At 54.8% G+C, this 23,698-nt stretch overlaps 1 protein-coding gene across 17 annotated transcripts in view; it reads left to right on the top strand.

Annotated features, from left to right (window-relative positions):
- The window catches only part of MGAT5B (alpha-1,6-mannosylglycoprotein 6-beta-N-acetylglucosaminyltransferase B), a 59,420-nt gene extending 36,582 nt beyond the window's left edge, over positions 1-22,838 (top strand). For 7 of the 17 annotated variants that reach the window (XM_046902116.1, XM_040649655.2, XM_015295283.4 and 4 more), the window contains 12 exons: positions 738-905; positions 1,380-1,544; positions 2,045-2,214; positions 8,844-8,975; positions 9,564-9,697; positions 9,831-9,961; positions 11,037-11,198; positions 11,562-11,708; positions 12,899-13,015; positions 16,619-16,693; positions 16,858-17,132; positions 18,022-22,838. In XM_046902116.1, coding sequence (XP_046758072.1) covers positions 738-905; positions 1,380-1,544; positions 2,045-2,214; positions 8,844-8,975; positions 9,564-9,697; positions 9,831-9,961; positions 11,037-11,198; positions 11,562-11,708; positions 12,899-13,015; positions 16,619-16,693; positions 16,858-17,132; positions 18,022-18,220 — 1,875 coding nt within the window. In that variant the 3' untranslated portion in view covers positions 18,221-22,838. Of the gene's footprint in view, positions 1-737; positions 906-1,379; positions 1,545-2,044; positions 2,215-8,843; positions 8,976-9,563; positions 9,698-9,830; positions 9,962-11,036; positions 11,199-11,561; positions 11,709-12,898; positions 13,016-16,042; positions 16,694-16,857; positions 17,133-18,021 lie in introns of those variants that run through there. The other 10 variants (XM_040649656.2, XM_015295284.4, XR_005840688.2 and 7 more) reach the window with 9 other exon arrangements.
- The last annotated feature ends 860 nt before the right edge of the window (positions 22,839-23,698 follow it).

Raw genomic sequence — 23,698 nt, 5'->3', positions numbered from 1 at the left:
TGCTGCATACCCACATCTTGGCAGGCAGCAGCAGAACCAGCCCTGTGAGGCTGCCTCCCCCTGCCTGTACTTTCTGTGTTTAATGACAGCAGCAAGGTGAGGAGAAAGGGCTGTCATATCTTCTTTAAATATCTGGAGCACGGCTGGTGTCTGGGGAATAATCTCAGCGTGGCACGGGAGCACATCTCGTTATGGTGGCAAGAACCTCCATTGCTGATGCAGTGTCCTGGCTGACACCGCGTGCTCCCCACACTTGCACTCAGCCCGGCGTTTGGCCTGCAGTGTGATCTCTTTGTCAGAGAACATATTTACATGGGCTAATTAAAAGCATTTCCCCTCTCTCCTCCCTTCCCAGCCTCCTGCTTTCAGCTCCAGGCTGATTCTACCTGGAAGGATGCTGAAGGGTATATTGAAGCAACGCTGGGGCGCCGGGTTTTCCTCGCCCCCTAGCGCTGGGCATCCTTTCCATCCACAATCGGAGTAAATTTGGAGTGTAATTTAATTGTCGAAGGCTATAATTCGATCTCCTGTCTGGGTGATTGGTGCATTTTACATAGCGGGCGCAGTGAGCTGTCTCCAAGTGGATTTGTTGAATTAACTACAGGCTGGTTGGGGGGTGACGAATGGGGGCTGCAGTCGGCGGCTGTTCTGCACCTGGAACCACCTCAGGGACAGCTCTGGATGTGGGAGCTGGGAGTGTGGATGAGCCCCATTTGTGTTCCTTTGCCCCTTTGCAGTGGATGAGGGCCAGGTGGACTTCCGACCCCTGCTATGCATTCTTTGGCGTGGATGGCACCGAGTGCTCCTTCCTCATCTACCTCAGTGAAGTTGAGTGGTTCTGCCCTCCCCTGCCCTGGAGGAACCAGACGGCCGCACCGTCCCCTCCGCCGCCGCCCCGTGCCCAGGTAAGGTCCATGGGATAACAATGGGGTTGGGGCCGTGGCAGTGGTGTCCCCGAGGCAGTGGTGCCAGCAAACCCCCAGCGCCCATCCTGATGCCACATGTGGGTGCTTTCCCACGTGGGATGCCGCCAGAGGCACCGGTCTGGAAAACATCCAAGTGAAACCATTCCTCTCTAATGTGTCCTTGGCAATTTTTCTTACAAGTGCTCGGATTGGATGTGAGAAGTTTCTGCACCAGAGGGCGGTGGGCATGGAGCAACTCCCCAGGGCAGCAGGCATCGCCCCGAGCTGCTGGAGCTATGGGGGCATTGGGCACCACTCTCAGACTTAGAGTTGGGTTTTGGGTGGTCATTGCGTTGGACTCAGCGCTCCTCATGGGTGCCTTCCAACCCATGAGGGTTGGAATGGGGTGGGATATCTCATGGTTATGTGATTCTGTGATGCCTGATAGCAATCAGCAGTGCTCCATTCCTGCAGGCAGCTTTCCGCAGCAACCTGGCCCCGTTGCTGGAGCTGGTGGGCACGGGCAAGGAGTCCCTCAGCTTCATGAAGAAGAGGATCCGGCACCTGGCCCAGCAGTGGCTGCGGGCGGCCCGGCGCCTCGAGCAGAAGCTGAAGGGACAGCAGGGGGACCAAAAACATGTAGGAGCCAATTGCATGGCGGGGTTGATGTGGGGATGAAGACGTGGGGAAATGGGAGCGGCAGGTCTGTGGGGTTGGGGATGTGTTACCAGTGGAGTGGCCATATCCATGGCTCAGGACACAGCTGGGAGCTGGGCAGGACTTTGGAGCCGGGTCTTGGTTGGCAGGAGGTGTCCATCCCTGGGTTAGCATGGAGTGGGGCATGGGGCAGCACGTCTCCTCCTTGCAGATGCTGGAGACATCTTCCTGCTGCCCTCTAGACCCAGTTTCTACAGGGAGATGTACTCTGCATCCATGGACAGGCCCCAGTGTGCATGGGGAAAATGGAGCATGTGTGGAGATAGAGCCGGCCACTGAATATTGGACCTTTGCTAATTGGACATAGACCACTTGTCCTTACCCCCGAGTGGTTTCCCTGAGTAATTTCAGCCTGCAGAAGTGGAAAGGGACCAGCAGTCATTTTGTGCTGTCAGCAGCTTGTTGTCTCTCTCTCTCTGCAGATCCTGATTCACATTGGCTTCCTGACGGAGGAGTCAGGGGACGTCTTCAGCCCACGGGTGCTGAAGGGGGGGCCCTTGGGCGAGATGGTGCAGTGGGCCGACATCCTGGCTGCCCTTTTCCTGCTGGGACACAGCCTGAAGGTGACAGTCTCGCTGAAGGAGCTGCAGAGGTTGGTGCCGTGGGTCCCTTCCAACCCTAGGGTTCTATGAAACCAAGGCATGGTACAGGTTGTCAGGGCAAGGCTTTGCCCTGTAGGCCTGTTACTAGATCTGAGCATTACTGGTGCATCACTGGCAGCACACAGCATCCCCCGTGTCCCCTCTGCCCCCTGCTCCCCAGTGATGCTCTCTGTAGGAAGACATGGCCGCATGACTCAGCTGTCCCATGGGTCAGAGCCGCAGCGGGTGCTCAGGCCCCATCTCTCCCCCGTGTTGTTTGAGCAGTGGCTGTGCTCTTTCCTTCCTTCCTCCCCTCCCACCCTTCCTGCTTGGTGGCTGAGTAAGGCTGCCAGAAATAACCCCTGTCCCTCGCAGGCGGGCGGCTGCAGGGTGACCTGGGTGGGAATTGGCCATTGCTGGGACACTTCTGCAGCGTGGCATATGGAGATGCAGAGCAAGTGCAAGCAGATGGCTGTACCCAGCCACTCAAAGCACCTGTGTGGGCTCCAAGAGAGACCAACATTCAGTGGGAAAGGTAAAAAGGAGATGCTAACTGTGTACGAGACACCTGGGCTCTGCTGCATGCTGAGTTATGGCATCACAAAGCTCTCCTCAGCTGCTGCCAGGGATGTGAGCTGGAGGGCAAGTGCCAATGAAAACGCTAGAGAGGGTGGGTTGTGAATGGAGAGCAGCCCGAAGTTGCCCTGTGGGCCACTGAGATGTTGGGTGATGCTTAAGCCAGCTCTGCCACATAATGAGCCGTGCTGGAAAGGGAGTGAGAAGGATAAACAGCGATCCTGGAGAGAAAGAAAAAAAAAGACACAATGAAAAAATCCAACCCAGCCCCTGCAGCATTCAGAATTAATGAACAGAATTAGCTCCTGACTAATTAACTAAAAAATTATAATCCTGGTCCTCGTGCAGCTTCTCAGAGAGGCACAGGAATGCACTGCAGCCATCTCCGTGCTGCACCCCGTGCTGGGTTGGATTGACACACTGAATAACGTCCCTGTGCTCGAGGATGGGTGAAGGTAATGGCTGGCAGGGGGCTCTTCTTCTTGTTGTGTGGTTCTCGTTTGTGTTTTTTGATGGAGAGCCTCACAGCAGCCGTTTAATGAGGGGAAGGAGCCCCTCTGTTGCCCTGGGTTGGGGCTCCTGGTCTTGTCTGGGTCTGGAGGATGCGGGGGTCCCTTTGTGGGGTACTGAGCAGTGCTGGTGCATCCATCTCCTTACTGCTGACCTTTCAGAAACATCCCTGCTGTGGGGCAGCGTGGCTCAGAGCAGAGCAGAGATAAGCCCTTACACCACGGGAGCAAGCAGGAGACTTAGCTGAACAAGCGTGGTTAATAAGGAGCTGTGCTGCCATTAATCTCGTATGCTTAGCCAATGCCCGACGGGGGCTTCGCTGCTGCGGGTGTGCAGAGAGCCGGGATGCAATCAGCAGCTCAGCCTGCAGCCAGCAGCCTGGTTTGGAGAATGCTCCGCTCCAGAAATGTGAAATGTTGATTCTGCATTTTGTGCATTTCTCTTTGGCAACCCCTGCTCGCTTTTTGCAGCTCGGAGTTGTAAACGCTGCTGCCCAGCACGGCCTTGCATCGGTACCCATGAATTATTCAGCATGAAATAACCTCTCCCCTGGTTTGTCTCTTGGCATTTCTGAGCTGATTTTTATACCCATATTGATCATTGGCAAGGGATTGCTAAAAGGTTTGCGTGCGCGTGCTTCAGCCAATAGTTACCTACGAGCAGCTGTTCATTATTAGTGTGTATATTGATTGCAATGCAGCAGTGCTCTGAGGCAGTGGTCAGGATGGGGCCCGTAGTGCTGGGGATCAGGCAGGCAGGCAGGAGGCAGCGCCAGCACAGGAAGGCAGCAGTTGGAGGGCTGGGTCTGAAGGTGGATGCACTGTCCCAGCCCGGTGCATTGCTCCCCTTCCCCGGTGGGCAGTGTGCTGTCTGTCCCCATCACATCCCTTAACCCCTCTGTTCCCGTCTCACTCTCTGTCTGTCTGTCCTGGTTGGGCAGATCACTGTAGCTCAGCACTTCCCAAAGAGCTGAATTATGGACACACAGCACCTCCTGCTGCAGCTTTTGGCCACTCATTCGAGCCCTGTGAATGACACCGCTGTGACCTACCAGAGCTGCTGAACAACGTGCAGGTGCTTGTCCTCTTCTGTGAATCTGTTAGCAGCCTCCTGACGTGAGGCAAGAGGCAACACATGGGATTATCAGTAATGGGCATGAGGAGTTGCTGGGCACTCGTTAGCTGTGGTGGAACACGGCTGTGTCCCGGCTCCAAACAAGGAGAGTAACAGCACCGGGCTGCACCGCTGCACTGTGAGCCTATGGGTGCAGGGAACTGAGCCTCTGCCTCCCAACCCCCCTGCAGACAGTGGGCTCCCGCCCCATCCTAAATGCAGCTGCTGGTGGGATGTGATGTGATGCGATGATGGTGGCTGTCATCACGTCAGCATCGCCGGCTGCACGTAGGGATTGCAGGGGAGGAGAATGGGAGCGACGGGGAGCATCGATCTCGGAGGCGCTGAAAGGTGCTCTTTGAAATCGCCCCCTTGAAATTAACTGCTCATAAGGCAGGACAGAAAGTCGAAGAAAACGGGATTTGATGCCTCGTGGGGTCAGCGCTTTACGAAGTGTTCTCGGAGCTTAATTGCTCCGGTGTCAAGTCCTGGGCTCATAATATGGGCCTTGGCAAGGCATTTAATTCTAGCCATGTGCTCGCTCTGTGCTGCCAGCCCTGGGGTGCGGGCGAGGGGCGTCCCATGTGGGGCACAGCATGGCATGAAGCTCTGCTCAGCCCCAGAACCACATCCCACGGCCGAAGCTGCCGCTCCCACCTCACTGCCTGCCATACACGTAATTAGAGCTGCTATTTTCCTGCGCTTTCCACCGCCGCTGAGGTGTACTCAGGCTGCAAAAAGGGCCATTCGAATGGAAACGCGATGTCCAGCTGAAGGCGTTTCTAATTATTTTCTGGCAGCTAAAGCCATCTTTCTGTCTCGCATCTGTTCGCATGAAAGCCAGCGCAGAGCCCAGGCTGCAGGCATCACCGTCCCTCTCCAGTTGGCAGACGCAGTGCTGGCATCACGCAGAGGGCCAGCAGTGGCCCTGGTTGTGGGTGCTGTGGTTGAGCTGGGGCAGCAAGAGGCAGCGGGCTCTGCCCAGGCACTGCCAGCACCAGAGCTCCTGCTGCCCCCCTAGCCCAGGCAGTTCTTCGTCTTTCCTGGGAAGGTTCTTCATTCTTTGTTGAATTTCCAACCAGAAGGAGCCCCTTTCATTGGCAGCATGTTTCCAAAGGCAGGTCATTCCTGTGGTTCATTTAGCTTGGCACGGCACCCCCAGCGTATCTCTGGGGCTCAGCTCTGCCCAGGTCCTCTCCTGACTCCCTCCAGCCTCTTCCATCCAGGAAGTCAACTCCAGTTAACTTGAGTCAAGGGCAGTCAACTCCAGTTAATTCCAGTTAACTCCCGTTAACCCCCTTTAATTCCAGCAGCAACGAGGGGTGGCTCGGAGATGTGCCAGGCAAGGAGTGGGGATGAGGGTGAGGAGCGATGGGGAGGGATCTCCACCACCTCTGAGGGCTTCATCCTGTAGGGGAGGAAGGTGCATAAATTAGCACGAATTACTGAGCTGTTAAATTGCACTCCTTCGTGAAATATGTTTATTTTGTAGCCAAATGAGGACTCGCTGGCTGGCTTCGGTGCCACTGCAGAAAGTTCTGCTTTAATCATGGAGAGGTTATGATAACCTTATTAACCACTGCGGAGTTTAGATGGGTTTTGTTGAATATTGAATCATAGAGTCATTAAGGTTGGAAAGACCATGAATGTCATCCAGTCCAACTACCAATCCAGCTCCACTGTGCCCACTGACCACATCCCCCAGTGCCACATCTCCATAGTTCTCGAACACCCCCAGGGATGGTGACTCCCCCACTGCCATGGGCAGCTGTGCCAAAGCATCACCACTTTTTCAGAGAAGAAATTTTTCTTAATACCCAACCTGAACCTCCCCAGGCACAAGTTAAGGCCATTCCCTCCCATCCTGGAAGGAAAGGTGGGGTTAATTCGAAAATAGGTCAATGGGATGTAAAGATAAGCCTGCAATCATCTGAATTCAGAGAGCCTACCCCATGCTCAGGAAGGGAATGCGTCCCCTTGGTTGATTCAAGCATTTACAAGGGGAAAATAGCAGGACAAGGAGCTGCTCTAGATTTATTCTGGAGTGGGCACAGCTGGTGGAGGCAGCTGGCAGAGAGGAGCTGGGCTCGCATCTGCTGGCACCGGGGGGAGCGGAGCTGAGCTGTGGGGATGGGATGTGGGCAGCACTGCAGGCTGCAGGGTCCCACCGGGGGGGGGTTTTCCTCCAGGTGTGGTGCTGGGGCTGAGCATCTCTCAGAAATGCTCACTGAAAAAGAGGCATTTGCTCTCGTCAGTTCTATTTGCCTAATTTCAAGCGTCGTTAATAGGACACGGTGTGGGGAAAATCATGGAAATCTCACTCCAACCATGGGTGAAATTGGGCTTAGGAGAAAATTAGTTGGCTTAACTGGCAAATGATGAAAGCTCGAATAAAGGATGTTTAAATAAGGAGGAAAGGGGAAAAAATCCCACCGCCCAGGAGCTGCAAAACGGATTTGCATGATTAGAATATTAAAATCAGCAGTTACAAAATGTTTAGGAAGGAGAAGTAAACAGGAGAGAGAGAGAAGCTCTGCTTGAAAAACACAGACTTGATGCTGGGAGCACGAGGGATGCAAAAAGATGGGGAGAGCTGGCAGGTGGTGGGGCTGAGCACATTGCTGGTGCCCGAGGGAAAAACGGAGTGTATGTGAGCCAATGTGGAGCTTATTATTGTATCTCTATAACATCCTGGGCATCTTCAGTGGCTTAAAAAGCCCCCTTCTCCCACCTGCTACCACTGAGAGCAGCCACCTCTGTCCCCCAGAGGGCTGGGTCTCCTCGCTGCCCTGTTTATCTCATTGGGGTAGCTCTCGGAGGTGAGAGCCTTTCTATTCCTGCCATCTCCTCAATCTGCTGTGTCATCTAAAATTGCCCATAGAAGTGACAAAACTGCAGCTTGTTTCCCCTGCGGCTGACCCGGCCGCTCTGCCCAGAGCTGGCGCTGATATTCCTTGTGACAGGAGCACTGAAGCAGCTGCAGACGCAGCTCTTTGCCTTGAATTGAAAATGTGTGCTCACCCTGGCTTTGGTCAGTGGTGTGGTCCCATGGTATGGTTCCATGATGGCTTGTTCTCCTCCTGGGGGCTTGGGATCACCCTTGGTCTGCTGATCCCAGGCTGGGATAGGGCTGGAGGAGGGATCTTCCCATTGCACCAACCACAGGTCTTTGTCCCCAGTGTCTTTCATTCCTAAGAAATGAGGAAATACCTACAAGGATAGGTGGGTAGAGCCGACCCACACCAAATGGGGCCAGCATCTTGGGGCCAAGATACAATGGCCTGGGTTGCAAAGGACCACAGTGCTCATCCAGTTCCAACCCCCTGCTATGTGCAGGGTCACCAACCAGCAGACCAGGCTGCTGTTCACTGGAGCATCTTGGGGCTAACAGCTTGGGGCCGGAATCCGGGTTCTCTGTGCTGCTGTTGTGCAATAATTGAGGAGTTCACATCTAGAAGGAAAAAAAAGATGCAGGAATACTGAAACTGAGGGATGGGCCATTTGTATTTCTGAGCAAACTGCTGGGCTGAAATCACAAGTACATGTAGCAAGGGTTTTTGGGAAACCTGCTGGAATTGGAAGGTGTCACATTTTTTTCTTTCCTGAGAAGGAGGAAATGTAGTCCAGACAAGCAGATGGGCTGTCAGGCTGACATCAGTAGTGCACTTAATGGAACAGCTTTGGGGAGAGCGATCCATCAGTTCACAGAGGTAATTGAAAAGGGAAGGAGGCATGCTGCTGGTTTACCAGCCGTGCACCGTGCCAGATTAATCACGCTGCGTGTTGGGGCAAGGTAACCGATGATCTTGATAAAGAGATTGTGGTCGATCCAGTTTATCTGGGTTTTCATAATGCACTTTATCCGCTGCAGGAGAGAAAAGGGGCTGAGAAGGGTTATTTGAAGGAGCTGACTAAGAATTCCAGGCAAAGGCAATGAATGAGGCCCACAGTCTGACTGTTCTGGCTTTATTAGGATATGTCATTAATGGGACAAAATCACAGAATCGTCATAGGAACACAGAATGGCTTGGGTTGGGTTGGAAGGGACCTCAAAGATCATCCAACCCTCGTGCCATGGACAGGGCTGCCAACCACTAGAGCAGGAACCTGGTCAGGCTGCCCATGGCCCCATCCTACCTGGGATGGGGCATCCACAGCTTCTCTGGGACAAAGCTGGAAATATGAGTAAATATGCCCCACAGCCACGGGCAAATGGAACGGAGAGGTGTTCCCTGTGCCCCCCAAGCACCAGAGGAGGAACCCCTGCCCATGTGGGAGCTCTGTCTGTGGGCACATATTTGGGGCAAGGCTGTCCCTGTGTCCCCAAGGCACGAAGACAATGCGGAGTCCATGGGGCTGCCTGATGACCCCTCCAAAGCACCCATCGGGGACATGAGCACGTGTTCTACAGAGCTGATCGGTGCCTCCTGCTTCCCTCCAGCAACTTAGGGGTGCCTCCAGGCCGAGGAAACTGCCCCTTGACAAACCCTTTGCCTTTTGACCTGATCTACACCGACTACCACGGCCTCCAGCAGATGAAGCAGCACATGGGGCTCTCCTTTAAGAAATACAGGTGAGAACACCACTTCTTTCTCACGCTCTCCTTTTCCTTAATTAGCAAGCAAAGGCAGGTCCTGATGACCTCAAAGGACAACGGGTGAGCAGAGGTTGCCACCCTACCGTGGCAGTGGGAGCCTTTGATGCCTGCAAGAGGCAGAGCCCCGGCGCCGGCTCCTTCAGCACCATGACAAATGTCAGCATCCCCTGGTATATCAGCAGCCAGGAAAATATGCGATTTAATTTAGTGCTGATAGTCCTGCTATTTATTATGTTTTCTCCCATCTCTTCCACTATCCTGCACAATTTTATTAGGGAGAAAAATGACAGGCAATGTTATTGCTTTTATTATAAATGCATTTGCTCTCGCATTCAGCTTGTTGGTTTTGTTTTTTTTTCCCCCTCTCTGGTTTGATGTTACCCTTTTCTCCTCGCTCTCATGCTGGTAATGCCTGCCTCAGCAGTCCTGGGATGTTGGGAGATGCATTAGCGAGCCTTCAGGAGATGCGTTGTTGTGGAAACCACCAGGGGGATGAAAGCCCTGCAATGGGAAACCGCTCATTTAGGGCACGGGGACGTGATGGGGTTCTGTCTCCTCTCCCAGGTGCCGCGTTCGTGTCATAGATACCTTCGGGACGGAGCCAGCCTACAACCACGAGGAATACGCCACGCTGCGCGGCTTCCGCACCAACTGGGGCTACTGGAACCTGCACCCCTCCCAGTTCATGACCATGTTCCGTAAGCACGGCCATAGGGACGCAGCGGGGCCATTACTGTGGGCTCAGGCGCTCTGCTGGCGTTTCACACCGCCTCTCCTCCAAGCTCTGGAGCCGCGGTCCCAGCTGTGTCCATCTGTTCTTGGTGTCCGCAGCGCACACCCCGGACAATTCCTTCATGGGCTTCGTGTCGGAGGAGCTCAACCAAACCGAGCGGCAGCGCATCAAATCCAACAAAGTGGGCAGCATGGCGGTGGTGTACGGGAAGGAGGCCAGCATCTGGAAGGTGGGTGACTGCGGGCGCCGGAGCTCCCAGCATGTCCTGGTCCCATACATAGAGGGCGTCTCTCATTCTCATCCATACGTTGCCATTCCAGGGGATAAAAGGAAACAGCTAACCCTTTCGTTTCTTTTTTCTCCCTTGGTGCTCCATGGCGATGCTCCAGCTGCAGGTATGGTGCTGCACCCATCGTGTTATAACCTTAGGTTTGCCTCTTGGGGGGGCTCAGCACCCCAAGGTCTGCCCTCCCTGACTGTGCTCTGCTTGCCAGATGTGCAGGCCAGGATGCACTCCATCTTGGTTAGCTCAATTTGGGGAGGAACTCAGGAGAGTTAAAATGAACATTTTCCTGCCGTAGCGCTGCAAACGTTTGCCCCTTTTAGCCAGAAGTCATGAATTACACCTATTTCCCCACACTGTGCATTGGGGTTTCCTTTAGGGCTGGTTCTCCCCACCAGCAATGCTCAGCAGCGTTTTATTGTCATCTCCCCAAGTCCTTTGCATGAGGGAATCGCTATCAGAACAGTGCCCAGTTGGGTGTTGCCATACCCATGGCCACAGTGGCACCCCACAGCCCTACTTGACTTCTTTGCTCTGTATGCAGATCTGGCTGATAGCCTTAGAGAAGTCTGGGATATGTGGCTGAGTGTAGAAATACAGCGCTCAAAGAGGCCTTAAGGCAGTGTGTGCAGCTCTCCCAAGTTCCTCATTTATACCTCCTCCTTCCCTCCCAGTCTGCTCTTTAGGGGCCAGAATAAACTGAAAATACAGCATCCAAAGCACGGCCCGTTTGTGTGTTTCCAAGCAAAATAATAAAAAAAGAAAAGAGCAATAGAGAAATTGTTAAAATGGAAGGCTGCTTTGGAGAGCAAAAGCCTCCCAAGAAGAAAAATGGTAACCCCCTTGATTTTCCAGGTAATAAAACAGGCAGGAGGATTAAACCTGAGTAAGAGCATCCTAGGGACTTGCTAGGTGGGATGTGGGACTGTTAACGAGCCCTGGTTTGCAAACCCCCTGCACCCTGCATGCTGCAGTCCAGCAGCCTGTAGCCCTAATGCTAGCAACAGGGTGCTGCTTCCTTCTGCAGGGCAAGGAGAAATTCCTGGCCATCCTCAACAAGTACATGGAGATCCATGGCACTGTGTACTACGAGACGCAGCGGCCACCAGAGGTGCCAGCCTTTGTCAAGAACCACGGGCTGCTGCCACAGCACGAGTTCCAGCAGCTGCTGAGGAAGGCGAAGGTGGGATGCTCTCCTCCTTATGGGGGCATGGGAGCTTCTTCCTGCAGGGTGGGTGTGATGCTGGTAGCTATGGGTGAACATTGCAGCTTCCACGGCTGTGAGCACCCCACTGGGCTGTGAGTTGCAGAGCATCCCTCTGACGTGGAGTAGGTTCTGAGCACGTTTAAGTTATGGGATGTTGAGCTGCATGGAGCTGCTGCAGTGGCTTGCTGCACAGAGCAGCACAGGGGATGCTGTTGGGTCATTGGGAGCCTTTCCTATGGGGCTGGGAGATGCTGGTGGGTGATTTGGAGCCTGTCCTACGGGGCTGGGGACTGATGGGTCTACAGCTCCGCATCACCAGCCTGGGTTTGCTCCCCACAGCTCTTCATCGGCTTTGGGTTCCCCTATGAGGGTCCGGCCCCACTGGAGGCCATCGCCAACGGCTGTGTGTTCCTGCAGGCGCGCTTCAACCCCCCCCACAGCTCCCTCAACCATGAGTTCTTCCGTGGGAAGCCCACCTCCAGAGAGGCAAGTGCTCGGTGGGGGGAAAAAGAGCCCAGCTGAGATCTTTGGAGAGATTCTGTCCAAATCCCAACATGTGAATGTATCATCCCAACAGGCACCTGTTGGATGGAAGGGGCTCTGCTGTGGGTTGCAGAGAAGAGAGCGATGCAGGGATGCTCACAGACCCCCCCCCAGAATCCAGTGCTCATTCCCTTCCCACTGTGTTGATCCATGTGCATTCCTCCTGGAACAAGGGCTGGTGTTCTGCTGGTGGCCTGAGCCCCCTCAGCCCATTGCATTTTTGTATGACACCCCTCCCAGGCTTTCCCATTGCTGGGAATTCAATCTAAGCGAAGCAGGAGCTCTTTAAAAGTTAAAAGGTTGAGAAAATTGTCTCTTTTATTATTAATGAAGTGGATAATGCGGCACAGTGCTCACTGCCTGAGCTCGGCTGGGCTGTGCCACACTGTCCCCAAAGGCTCCCAGGGTTCTGGAGTGCCCTGGGGTGCTCATGTGGAGGATGGGAGGAGGTGGTCACTGCTGGCTACAAATGGGAAAGGAGAGCAAGCAGGACAAAACAAAAAGCATGCATGGCTCTGCTCCTAGCAGGTTCTCCTGCTTTGTGGTGCCTTCCGAGACAGCTCAGCATCCTCTCTCCTCCTGCCCCAAGCCAGGCCCCCAGGGCTCTAACTGCCTTTTAGCAGTGTGAAGCTGGTTTGAAGTGTGAAGCAGTGTGAAGCAGCATTTGGTTTACCAAAAAGGGGTGATTTCCTCCCGAACTGCCCGGTGAGAGGTGGGTGGTGGGGCACTGACACAGCACTGGGGTGATGCACCTTCCAGCACTGCCTTCTCCCATGGCCGACCCCTCTGTGCCTTCAGCAGCGATGGATTTTCTCTGGTTTCTGGAGCTGTGATGTGGTACTTTCACACAGCTCTGCCATTCTGGGTGGTTTGCCCAGTTCAGGTTGTGGTTACCTGAATGATGCAGCTGGGGATGGAGCTGGGAGCGGAGCATCCCCATCTGCAGCAGTTTCATGGCCGGAGGCTGCAGCTGTGCTTGGAGGGGGTGTTCCTTTTTGGGCACATCCCTCTGCGTGGCTGTTCAATACCAAATGTCTGCAGTTGAGCTGCTGCAGTCTGCTCCCCTCTGCTGCTGGGGTTGGGGTGCCAGGCAGCAGTGACTGCAAACCAACAGCTCCTGAGCCGTGTTATAGGTGTCCTCCCAGCACCCGTACGCCGAGGACTTCATCGGGAAGCCACACGTGTGGACTGTCGACTACAATAACTCCGAGGAGTTTGAAGCTGCTATCAAAACAATCCTGAGGACCCAGGTGAGAAGGGCTGCCCGAAATGAGCCTCTGTGCCGTGCCGTGCCGAGGTGAGAACGGCACTCACCTCCACTTTGCTGCGCTCGGGATGAGCCGTCCCCTCACCATGACAGCGGTGCGCAAGTTTTGGGGTGGTAATGCTGTTGGGGTGAGCGCGTCACCGAGCAGCAGTGCAGTGAGGGAACGTGGCTGTCATGTAGGTGCCCAGCCGTGGTCTCTGCTGTTAAAAAAGGAAAGGTAAGAGAAGGAAAAGGGCTGTGAGGAAGTTGTGCTGCGGGCTGATCAGCTCCGTCTCCGGAGTTCTCCCCGTTCCCACGTCAGCTGCTCATACAAATGCAGTTGTGGTGCAGTCACAACACATCCTTCCTCCCTTCCTTAATTAGCATCTCCTACGTCGCTGAGCGTGGCAGGAAGGGGGGGAGCGGAGATGAGGCAGCAGCACAGAGAAGGTGGCACCATGCTGAGGGTGCACGGCTGTGGGGTTTTCATTCTGCTTTGCAGTGTGGCACCTGTGCTGGAAATATGGCTTCATGGTCTATTGAATGATGTCTGCATGGAGCGGGGAAGCCCTCCAGACCCTTTGTTTTGGAGGATCCCCATTGCCTTGCTGCTGCTGGCCATGCCCCTGTAGGGGCTGCCAGGGGCTGCAAGCCTGAATTCACCCCAAATGAATACAACCCAGAGCAGTGTGCTGTAACAGCTCTGCAGGGAGATGTTCCCATCCAACAAGAGGTGCACTGGGGTGCCCAGCGCTCCCCTCTGCCCTTTGCTTTTTTAAAGGTGATCCATATATCCTCTGCAAGCAGAGCAGGGGGCGAGCGGAGCAAGTGTCAGCAACTGCCTGTTTGTTTTTAACACAGATATCTGTATTAGAGATGCTGTCAGGGCTATTAAGACTAAAAGTTGACCAACCTTACAGCTTTAAAAGCCCCATTATGGGCTTTGGCTTTGGGAATCCCTCGGTATCTTGTCTTTAAAATGCTGTTAGTTACAGCAGGAAATGAGAACAGCTGATGGGCGGTGGGAACGGGCAGCTCAGCGCTCAGCCAGGTGGGAGGAACTGCTTTCTGCCTCCTTTTTTTTCCTACAGCAAAACAGGGCGTTGTGTTTTCAGACTGTTTGGCAAATCTCTCCTTTGGAATAATCACCATCCATTTATTTCTTTCGCTCCAAACATTGCATTTCACCATTACTGAAATGAAATAATGTGTTTTTGTTTCCCATCTGCGTGTCTTTGTTTGGAAATGCCCTGCTAGGGAGACTTCTATCTGAAATGATGCATTTCCCTTTGCCTCACCAAACCAAACAGATTGCCTGACCTGAAACAAAGCATTTTTCTCCTTGCTGGGAAACATTGGGAATTAAAAACTGACCTGAAACTGGTTTTACTCTTTTCCTTTTCCTTTCTTTTCTTCCTCTTCAGTTTCCCCTTCCCTTTTCCCTTTTCATTTTCCTCTCCTCTCCCCTTTTTCCCTTTTCCCCCTTTTCTCCTTCCCCCCTTCCCCCCTTTTCCTTTCCTCCCCCCTTTTTCTTTTTTACCATTTTCCCTTTTCCTCTCCTCCTTTTCCCTTTTCCCCTTTTCCTTTTTCCCATTTCCTCTCCCCTCCCCTTTTTTCCTCCCCCTTTCCCCCTTTTCCTCTCCTCTCCCCTTTTCCCTTCTTCCCTTTTCACCATGCCACTGAGAAGTCACTAACCACGCACCTTTGGCTTTGCACCTTCAAGGCAAATCTCAGCTGAGCACTTTCAGGAGGGTGGAGTGCCACCCCCTGCTGTTGTGCCAGCCATGAATTGCAGCTCTTTGCCGGAGGTTGGGGTGAGAGGAGCAGAGAGCTTTTCAGGCACAGTCATTTCTCGGCCTTCAGCTCTTTCCATTTGTCCCAGCACAAGCCATTTAACAGACCCAATATTCTGGTGTAGCGAAGGGAGAAGGCATCATTATATTAAAGTCAAACGTACAGGAATATAATGGAAAATTATACATTTCAGCCTATGCTTGAAAGAGTGGCGTATTAAACATCACAGCGAAAATAGCTGGTTCAAGTGCTCCCAGCCTGCTGCCAGGGGGCAGCTGGCAATTGCATTATTTTTCTGCTCATTACTTAGGGATTTTTTCTCTTCCTTCTCCTTTGGAACAAGGGAGGCAGTTCTGGGATACCCGGTGGGGTCTGTAAAGAAACCCAAAGCACCTTTGCGCTTTGCACTGCGTTCCCCACTGATGCATGCAGGAGAGGGTTGCGAAATCCCTGTGCAAGAAAATGGCAGAGCATCACCCTGTGCAAAGCCCCCCCAGCACTGCTGTTGTGAGCACAGGGGTGAGAGGCTGAGCGTTGCAGCCCCAGAGCTGCAAGACCTGGCCCTGGTTAACTGAGCAGCATCAGTGCCTGTCACGGTGTCAGTACCAATTACACTGCACACCTGTAATGAGACAGAGCAGCTGCGATTTCCAGCCTTGCTGAGATCTCAGGTGGGATATTTATGGTGGAGAGATGCTTAGAGGGATCTTGTTGGCAGGCTGATCCTTTGGAGCTTGGCTCTGACAGGTACTTCAAAGGAGACAGCTATTTTGGAGGTGCAGAAAATAGAAGCAGCAGTGTTTTCAGGATGAACTATCTGGGGTATTTTTTACTTATCATCCACCCTTTGTGTAGAGCTCTGCAGAGATGCAGAGGGGAAGGAGGGCTCCAGGACCTGCCCAGCCTGTCCCATAGGGGGTAGAGGAGACGTGGGGATGGTGATGCTGCAGGGTTTGGTGACGCTGTGAAGTTGGGGATGCTGGGGGGGGTTTGGTGATACTACGGGGGTTGGGGAGGCTGCGGGGTTTGGGGATGCTTTGGGGGAGCTGATTTCGACAGCAGGACACAAGGGCAGCTCTCGGGAAGGAGGTGTGATGTGGAAGAGCGGGTGAGGACCAGCAGTGTTTCGTAACCCATGCTATAAATACACTGGTTGTTGAAGTGCTGCTGGCTCTGCATAAATAGCAGGTAGGAACACGGGGCTGCGGGGGACACATTTGCTCCATGGTCCCCACAGCCCTATGTTGGCCACCAGCACCTTCAGGGGGATGGGCAAATGCCCCCAGAAATGGCTTGCTTGGGAAACTGGGGTGTGGAGCAAGGTGACTTCATTTGAACCTATTGAGGTGAGTTGAACCCCGTTTAATCCTTCACCCTCTTTCTCTTAAAGCTGTTGTTGCTTGCAGAGCTCTTGCAGTCCTCATTTTCTTCCAAAGAGGAACAAAGAACACCACGCTGAGCTCCCGGCCCCACAGGGGGTCCGACCCCCGCAGTGCCCTCACATGGTTCCTGCTATTTTTAGGGAAGGGAGATGAACTCAATCAGGAGCAGAATGACTTCGCTCCACGTCTCTCTGCCTGATGGTGGATGAAGGGCAGGAGCATCACCCACTTGGTTGGCGGTGGGAAATGCACCGATAATGGGAAATGCATCCCATCCCTGGCTTTGTGTTTTGGGAGCACAAGTGCTGAGGTGGCGATGGGATGGGAAACACGCCGTGGGCTTCGGTGCCTCAAGGTGCTGCTGCCAGGGCTGGAGCAGGGCAGGGCTTTGCCTGCGTCTTGCTGCAGTGCCGTGCTCTTCCCCTGCACAGGTGGACCCTTACCTGCCTTACGAGTACACCTGCGAGGGGATGCTGGAGCGGATCCACGCCTACATTCAGCACCAGGTTGGGCACCGTCCCTGTTATGCTGGGGTAGGAATGGGAGGAATGCTGGGGAGGAACCGCTGGCGCTGTGAGGTGTCCCCACCAGGGATGCTGAGTCCTGCCGAGCCCCACCCCTACGCATCGCCCTTCCCCTTCGAGCGCTGACCTATTCCCTTCCCTTCCAGGATTTCTGCACCATGCCATCCCCTCCACCGCCTGCCAAGGCCCAGAGCCCTGCTATGCAAAGCCCTCCGAGCCCTCTGGCCCTGTCTCCCAATGCCACCCACCTGGTGTGGTCCCCCAGCGCCCTCCGGGACCCCCACGCCTGGCCGCCGGCAGACTCGCTGCAGGTGTGGCTGTCGGAGGGGCGGCATTCCTGCACCGAGACGTGCCGCCGGCGTGGGCTGGTGTGTGAGCCCACCTTCTTCAGGTTCCTCAACAAGAAGGAGGTGTTCCTGCAGTGAGTGTGTCCTCAGCGGGGCGGTGACACCATGGGGGGGGCTGCTGGAGGAGGGTCCCCCATCCCCAGGGCTGGGCAGTTGGTCCTGTGTCCCCAGCACCCCGTGTCCTTTGTCCCTATAGCCCCTCGTGCCCGCGGCAGCCCCGTGCCTGCTCCGGCAGCTCTGTGCTTCTACAAGCAGTGATGGCATTTGCTGCCGTCCCGCTCCCACCCCGCTTCTCGCCACCTCCCGCCCGCTCTCTCTCCCTTTCTGTCTTTTTTACATCTTTCTCTCTGAAAACTGCATTTCGAACACACAGCGGTGAAGTTTTAATAGAGTATAAATCTGCCACCAGGCTCCTGGCTGCTCTGCGGACAATTAAGATGCCAACATTACCATTTTCGTCACGCCAGCCAGGCAGGCGATTGGAGCCCTGGTGACAGCTTTATAGGATGAATTAGGGCCGGGGCTTGTGTTCCCTGTGTGCCCCCCATCCCTGGAGCCAGGGCAGCCGTGGATGGGCTGATGGGGCCACAGAGGCACAGAGCAGGGGCAGCTCTTGCTTCTCCTGGGGTTTTTTTGGGTGTGTGTCCCGTTTTGCTGATCCAGGAGACATTGGGACATTCACTGATGTTGGGTGCGCTTCCAGGGAATGGCGTCTGGTCTGTGGTCCACTCAAGGCTTGGGTGGTCTTTGGGTTGATTGCATGGGGTTTGGGGCTTGACGTGGAGTCAAAGGGTGCCAAGCACAGAGCTCACAGATCCTGCACCCAGCAAAGATCCAACCCAAGGCTTATCACTGGGAACGCTCCTGGAAGGACAGGTTGAGCACCAGAAACCCTTTAGTGAAGCACGCGGCAGCCTCCCAGCCCTGGAACCGCAGCCTCCCCACCTTTCTCTTCCTTCCCAGGCTCAGCATCACCTGCGACAGCACCGAGTACGAGATGAACCATCTCTACCCGGCAGTGGCAGAGAACGTTCACGAGTGCTACCTCCAGAAGGAGCCGCTGCTCTTCAGCTGCGCGGGGCACAACACCAAGTACCGGCGCCTCTGCCCCTGCCGCGACTACCGCGAGGGCCAGGTGGCTCTGTGCAGGGACTGCTTGTGACTCGGGGCCCTCAGAGGTGACGCGCCATGTGCCGCCGGTGGCTTTAGCTCAAAGCTCGTGCAATAGCTGGGGAGGCAGGACGGGATGCGCTCCGAGCCGGGGGTGCCGGGCTGCGAACGGCCCCGTCCCGATGGTCGGTTCCATTTTCCTCTTGAGGCGCATCGTCCGTCCGCATCCGAACCCACCTGGACCGCGTCGGCGCTGGGATGGGGGTGGCGGTGAGATGGAGCCGGAGGGGATCACCCTTCCCCTCTTCCATCCGTGGGATGAGCCACCAGCAGACTGCAGTTTCAGGGTTTTCATTCTCTCGAAGCATCCGAGGTTGTTTTATTTATTTATTTTCTATCCCCCTTCCCCCCGCCCCCCACCCCTCGCCCCCCCCCCCCCCCCCTTCCAGAATGAGTGGTGAATTAAAGGGGAAAAAAAACCCACCCAGCCCTTCTTGTGAGGAGTTATTGGGTTGTGCTGGGGGGGGACCCTTCCTTGGCCGGGGAAGGCAAAACCTGAGGACAGTGGCTGCAATGGGTGCATGCAGCAGGGGCTTGGCCTGCAGCACGAGGCTGGGGCTGAGCAGTGCTGCGTGGGGCTCCAGAAGGATGCTGGGCTCAGGGCTGGGCAGGGTGCTGTGCACCATTGTGTCGGTGGTGGCACGGTGCTGCTCCTCGTTTGAGGCAGGAGGAGGTGGTTGCAGCAGCTGGCATGTTACTGGCATGGAGTGAAGGTGGGGGCAGTTGTAAGGCAGAGCAGCTGCAACTGCAGCATTGTGCTTGCATCTCCCCAGCACTGCAGCCCCTGCTTTTCCAACCAGCTGTGACAGAAGGTGAGCTCCAGGCCAAGAGCTCCATGCAGCATCTTCGCTTCTTTAGCTTCTCTTTAAGCTCATCATCTCCTTTTAGAGAAGTGTTTGGTGCTGCTTGTGTTACCTCTCCTGGCATGCAGTCCTGCTGGCTTAGTGGGACCTGTGGTGAGCAGATTGGTTGGGTCTGGGGGGTTCTCATGGAGTGGTGCTGCAGGGTCAGTGCTCAGCCTTCCTGCTGCTGAGGAGGGAGTAAAAACACAGCTGTGAGCTGCAGACTGGGCGCTTTTACTATGCATGGAATAACCCCTCATCTCAGCCTGATGGTGTCACCTGGGAGCACTGTCCCCACCTGGCTCAGGGTGACAGAGCAGGGGGACACAAGCAGGATGAGTGCAGCCCCATTTTGGCACCACGCTGCTCCTGCCATCCCCCAGCCCAGAGCCAGTGCTGTTATCCTGGAGCCATTTGTCACCTTCAGCGCGACGTCGTGCAGGCAGCCTCCAAGCAGCCGGTGATGCCGACAAGGGAAAGGATTGATTAAGTAATCTGTGTGTCTTGCAGCAGGCGTGTGTGTAAATAAAAGCTGTGGAAGCCTCTCTTTGCAGAGATGAACACCAATCCTTCCTGCCTTTCCCTGGCACCTTTCATCTGGTGCTGCATTGGCACCAGGGAGGTCATCGTCCCTGGAGGTGTTCCAGGACCGTGGAGATGTGGCACTGAGGGATGTGGTCAGTGGGCGCAGTGGGGAGGGGTTGGGGTTGGGGTTGGACTGGGTGATGTTATTGGTCTCTCCAGCCTTAAAGATTTAATGATTCTGATTCTATCTTAGTGCCAAAGCAGCGGCTTGCCCACACTTCTGCAGGGCTGGGGCAGCACAGGCCGGGCACTGGGGACATGGCAAGGAGCACACTCCCAGTCATTCAGCCCCCAGTGCCACAAGGACCAAACAAGACCTGCTTTATCCCAAGAGCAGGATCCCACGGCTGGCTGCAGACAGCTCTTAAGGCAGCAACCACAGTGCATCAGCCCTCGCTGCAGGTTCTGCAGGGATGCTTTAACCCAGCCTTCACCTCCCAGCAGCCAGGTGCCATCAGCCCCAATTACTGCTGTCAGGGCTGTTCTCTCCAAGCTGAAATAGGAGCTGGCTCACTCACTTTGGCTGCTGTCACTGTAAATAGCGACATGTTGGGGAGCTGGTGGGATCCAGGGGGCCCCATTCGGATGATGGTTGTGGCAGTGCTCCTTTCCATCCGGATGGGAGACCTGAGCATGACGCAGGCATTAATTTCATGTTTTATCACATAGGAGCGTGGAAGAGATGCAAAGGGAAGCCGAAGCGCTGCCACGTGAAAGAGATCCTAATTACCGCGGCTAATTACGAAGAATAAATCCCCATTAGGGAGGGGCAGGTGGGGGGAAAAGAAAAACTGTCAGGGCTGAGAATAACATCAAACAATTGGAAATGCCATGGGGAGATGTCAGTGTGTTCCTGGCTCCCGGGGATGGGTCTGCTCACCCTGAACGCAGCGTGGAGGCAGCGGGGTGGCTTTGGGGTGCTGTGATTTATCCTATTTCCCCCCCACTGCAGGCACCTCGGCCCCATACAGTGGGCTACTGGGCTTCGAGAGGAGCCCTGGGTTTTGCCCAAATTGCCCACGTTTTTTGCCAAAATGAGAGCCAGGAACAATCTTTGGGATGAGGTGTCCCCAAGCATTTTCCCATTGTTGGCCCAGCAGCACGTCCTACCACTGCCCAGCTGCATGGAGCAGCCATCTGGGCTGCCAGCCACCCCAGGACGGAGGGAATAGGGCCGCTCCATTCATCAGGGGCTTTATTAGGAAATCGTTAAGCGGCTTTTCCCTCCCGATCCCCGCTTATCAGCAGCCAGGTGAAACGGTAAATTGCATCCCGGTGTGGACAGTCCGGGCAAGAGAAGCCCATTTATTTCCCTTTACGGGTTTATCGCTAGATCAAGGAGCTGCTGAAGATGTAAGCAGCGCTGTTTATTTCCCCAGGTGATGGATTCAGCTGCCACGCAGCTCCGTTAAGCACGGCACGCCGCCTGACAGCAGTGCCTAATGGACCCGCGCTCTGCACCGCTGGCTCGTGTATTTCAAGGCCTTGCTTTAATTGAGTCCTGTCTCCCCCGTGTCATGCCTTTTTTGCTTTTTGGGAGGCCTTTCTTATGATGTTCCCCCCCCTCCCCCTTTAGTTAGAAAGACTTCCCAAAATACACCGATGCATTGGATCTGCTCTCTCCTCGCCTCATCCCTTTGGCAAAGCGGAGCCCTGAGGGAAGTTAACAAATTGAACATCTGTCCTCAGAGCAACTGAGTGCAAAGAACAGCGAAATCTTTGGCTGTTTTTTTTTTTATCTTTTTCTTTTTCTTTCATTTTTCTTTTTCTGGCAGAATTTGTGGAGGGGGCGAAAGCCCCTTTTGAAGCTGAGCGTTCCCTTTCTTATCAGCTGGAGCCATCCATCCCAATGACACCCATTGTGGCTCGTTAATGGAAAGCCATTAAAACTCTGGATCAATATTTTCTCAGGAGAGATAGAGGCCTATTCAATGCCATTCCCCAGGGAAGCAAAGAAATACCAATGATCCACAGGCAAAGTGGAGCAGAACTGCTGAGGATGCAACTTCTGCCCCAGCACCTATGGGGGGGATGGAGCATCCCCAGCCCTGGGACCAGGAAAAGGGGGAAAATTAGACAGAGGTCCTTATTTTCAGCTTCTGTTTGGAGAGGCAGCGACCGGACTTCTCAGCCTTCCTATAAATACAAGCCAGAAAGCAGGAAACTGCAATCTGCCCTAATTCAGTTCCTTTCATCTGAGGATTCAAGGCGTCTGACAGCATCTCAAAGAAACAAGTAGGGGCTTTGCAGCTTGCACAGAGGTGCAGCCAGTTGGGGTTTTGCTTTGCTGAGCATTGCATCGCGGCTCTCACCCATCTGATCTGCTCCTGACTTCCCCCCATCCCATGTCCTTGCTTCCTCCCAGAGGTGATGTCCATCCATGCTCTTTGCCACAGCGCATCTGGCTCAGCCTCACCGAGCGTGGGGGGGGGTTGTTGATTTAATCCATTAATTGCAGGAATTAATTTTCATGAGATGTTGAGGAAACTAAAAGGAAGAGCTGCAGGCTTCTTGCTGGGCGCAGGGTGGAGGGAGAGGTGCCTGACTGCCATTGGGGCACCATTTCTATATACACAGCCACCCAAAGCAGTGCTGATGGAGAAACCCAGCAGTGATGTCCTCACCTGGAGCGCCCCGTGCCCTCCTGGTGGTGTGAAGGCTGGGGAGCAACAGGTTGGTAAGAGAAATCTGGGAGGCAACAGATTTCCACGCTTAATTAACTTCTCAAATTAATCCCAATTAGAGACTCTTAATTGGGATGATGGCTGTTAATCATCTTTCCACCCCGAGCAACAGCCTCGCTATCTTAACTTCATCATGAAAACCGAGGGCACGGAGCTGTGCAGCCTGAGCACAAGCACAGCCCCATAGGATTTGGAGTCCCATCACAGGGTCCAATCCCACCCATGGCGGGGGATGGGGAGGGTGTGGGGAGCACAGCCCCCATGGCCCCAACATCACCACTGCTTTGGCTGGGGCAGCCTAGAAGAGGAAGGTGCTGCCCTGGGTAAGCACACACTGTGCTCCAGCATCTCCCCCCAGGGCTGGCACCAAGGCAGGTCTGGTATAAGGGCTGCTGAACGGGAGAATAAGACCTCGAGGAGCCCAGTGGTGCTGGTAGTTCCTTGTTGGTGACTGGCTCAGAATCCTCGGCAGGACAGTAGAATAAAATTCATCTGCATCCGCCTTGCATCATGGTTACAAAGCTTGTCTCCTTCTCTGAGCAGAGGGATGCTGTGCAACGCGGCATGGAGAGAGAGCCGAGTGTCTGCACACCTGTCAGCAGCAGGAAGGTGTTGGGGAGGGGTGTGAGGGGGTGGCAGCAGGAGGGAAGATTGGTGCTGTGTCCTGAGGGGTTAGGAGAGCATCCGGCCCCTGTTTGGGCAGCAGAGCCGTGCCCACGTCCAACCGCTCAGCCGGATGCGGGAGTTGCGCTGTTTGCTGCTGGGGGAGTTGGGGGGATGCCCTCAGTCAGGGGGGAGCTGCTATGGGAAGGCCTGCGAACCCCCCAGTGCTGTGGATGGGGAGGGGGAAGCCTCGTTGCCATGGCAATTGGTGAGCCAGTGGAGAGCCTGCTGCCATGGGAACCGGTGGGGGACTGTGTGGGACCATCCCGTGTCCCTACGGTGGGGACGGTGTGGGTCCCTGCGGTGTGGGACTGGTGGGATGCAGGGATGCTGAGCCCTGCTGTGTCCTCCAAACAGGCTCTGGGGGGTGCACAAACCCCAGCCTGGGGAACCAGAGCATCCTAACCTGTAAGAGCGTGGGCTGGTGGGGAGTAGAGCCAAGGGATGTCTCTGGTGCTCAGCGCTGCAGATTGCACAGAAGTGAGGGCGGAAATGTGGCACGAACTGCTGCTGGGGGAGGAACATCCAGCAGGGCCGGGGGGGGCAGCGGGGCTGGGCTGCAAATAGCACTGAGCGGCTCTTCCTCCCCAGCCAGAGCCACAGCACACCTCCTGTTTGGGCTTCATGGCTGTTTGCCTTCCCAGAATATCGCTGAGGGATGCTGGAAGCCATGGTCCCCATCAGGATGTCCTCATG

This window comes from Gallus gallus, chromosome 18, assembly GCF_016699485.2.
Source record: "Gallus gallus isolate bGalGal1 chromosome 18, bGalGal1.mat.broiler.GRCg7b, whole genome shotgun sequence".
Lineage (NCBI taxonomy): Eukaryota > Metazoa > Chordata > Aves > Galliformes > Phasianidae > Gallus > Gallus gallus.
This window is presented reverse-complemented; position numbering and strand designations above follow the sequence as displayed.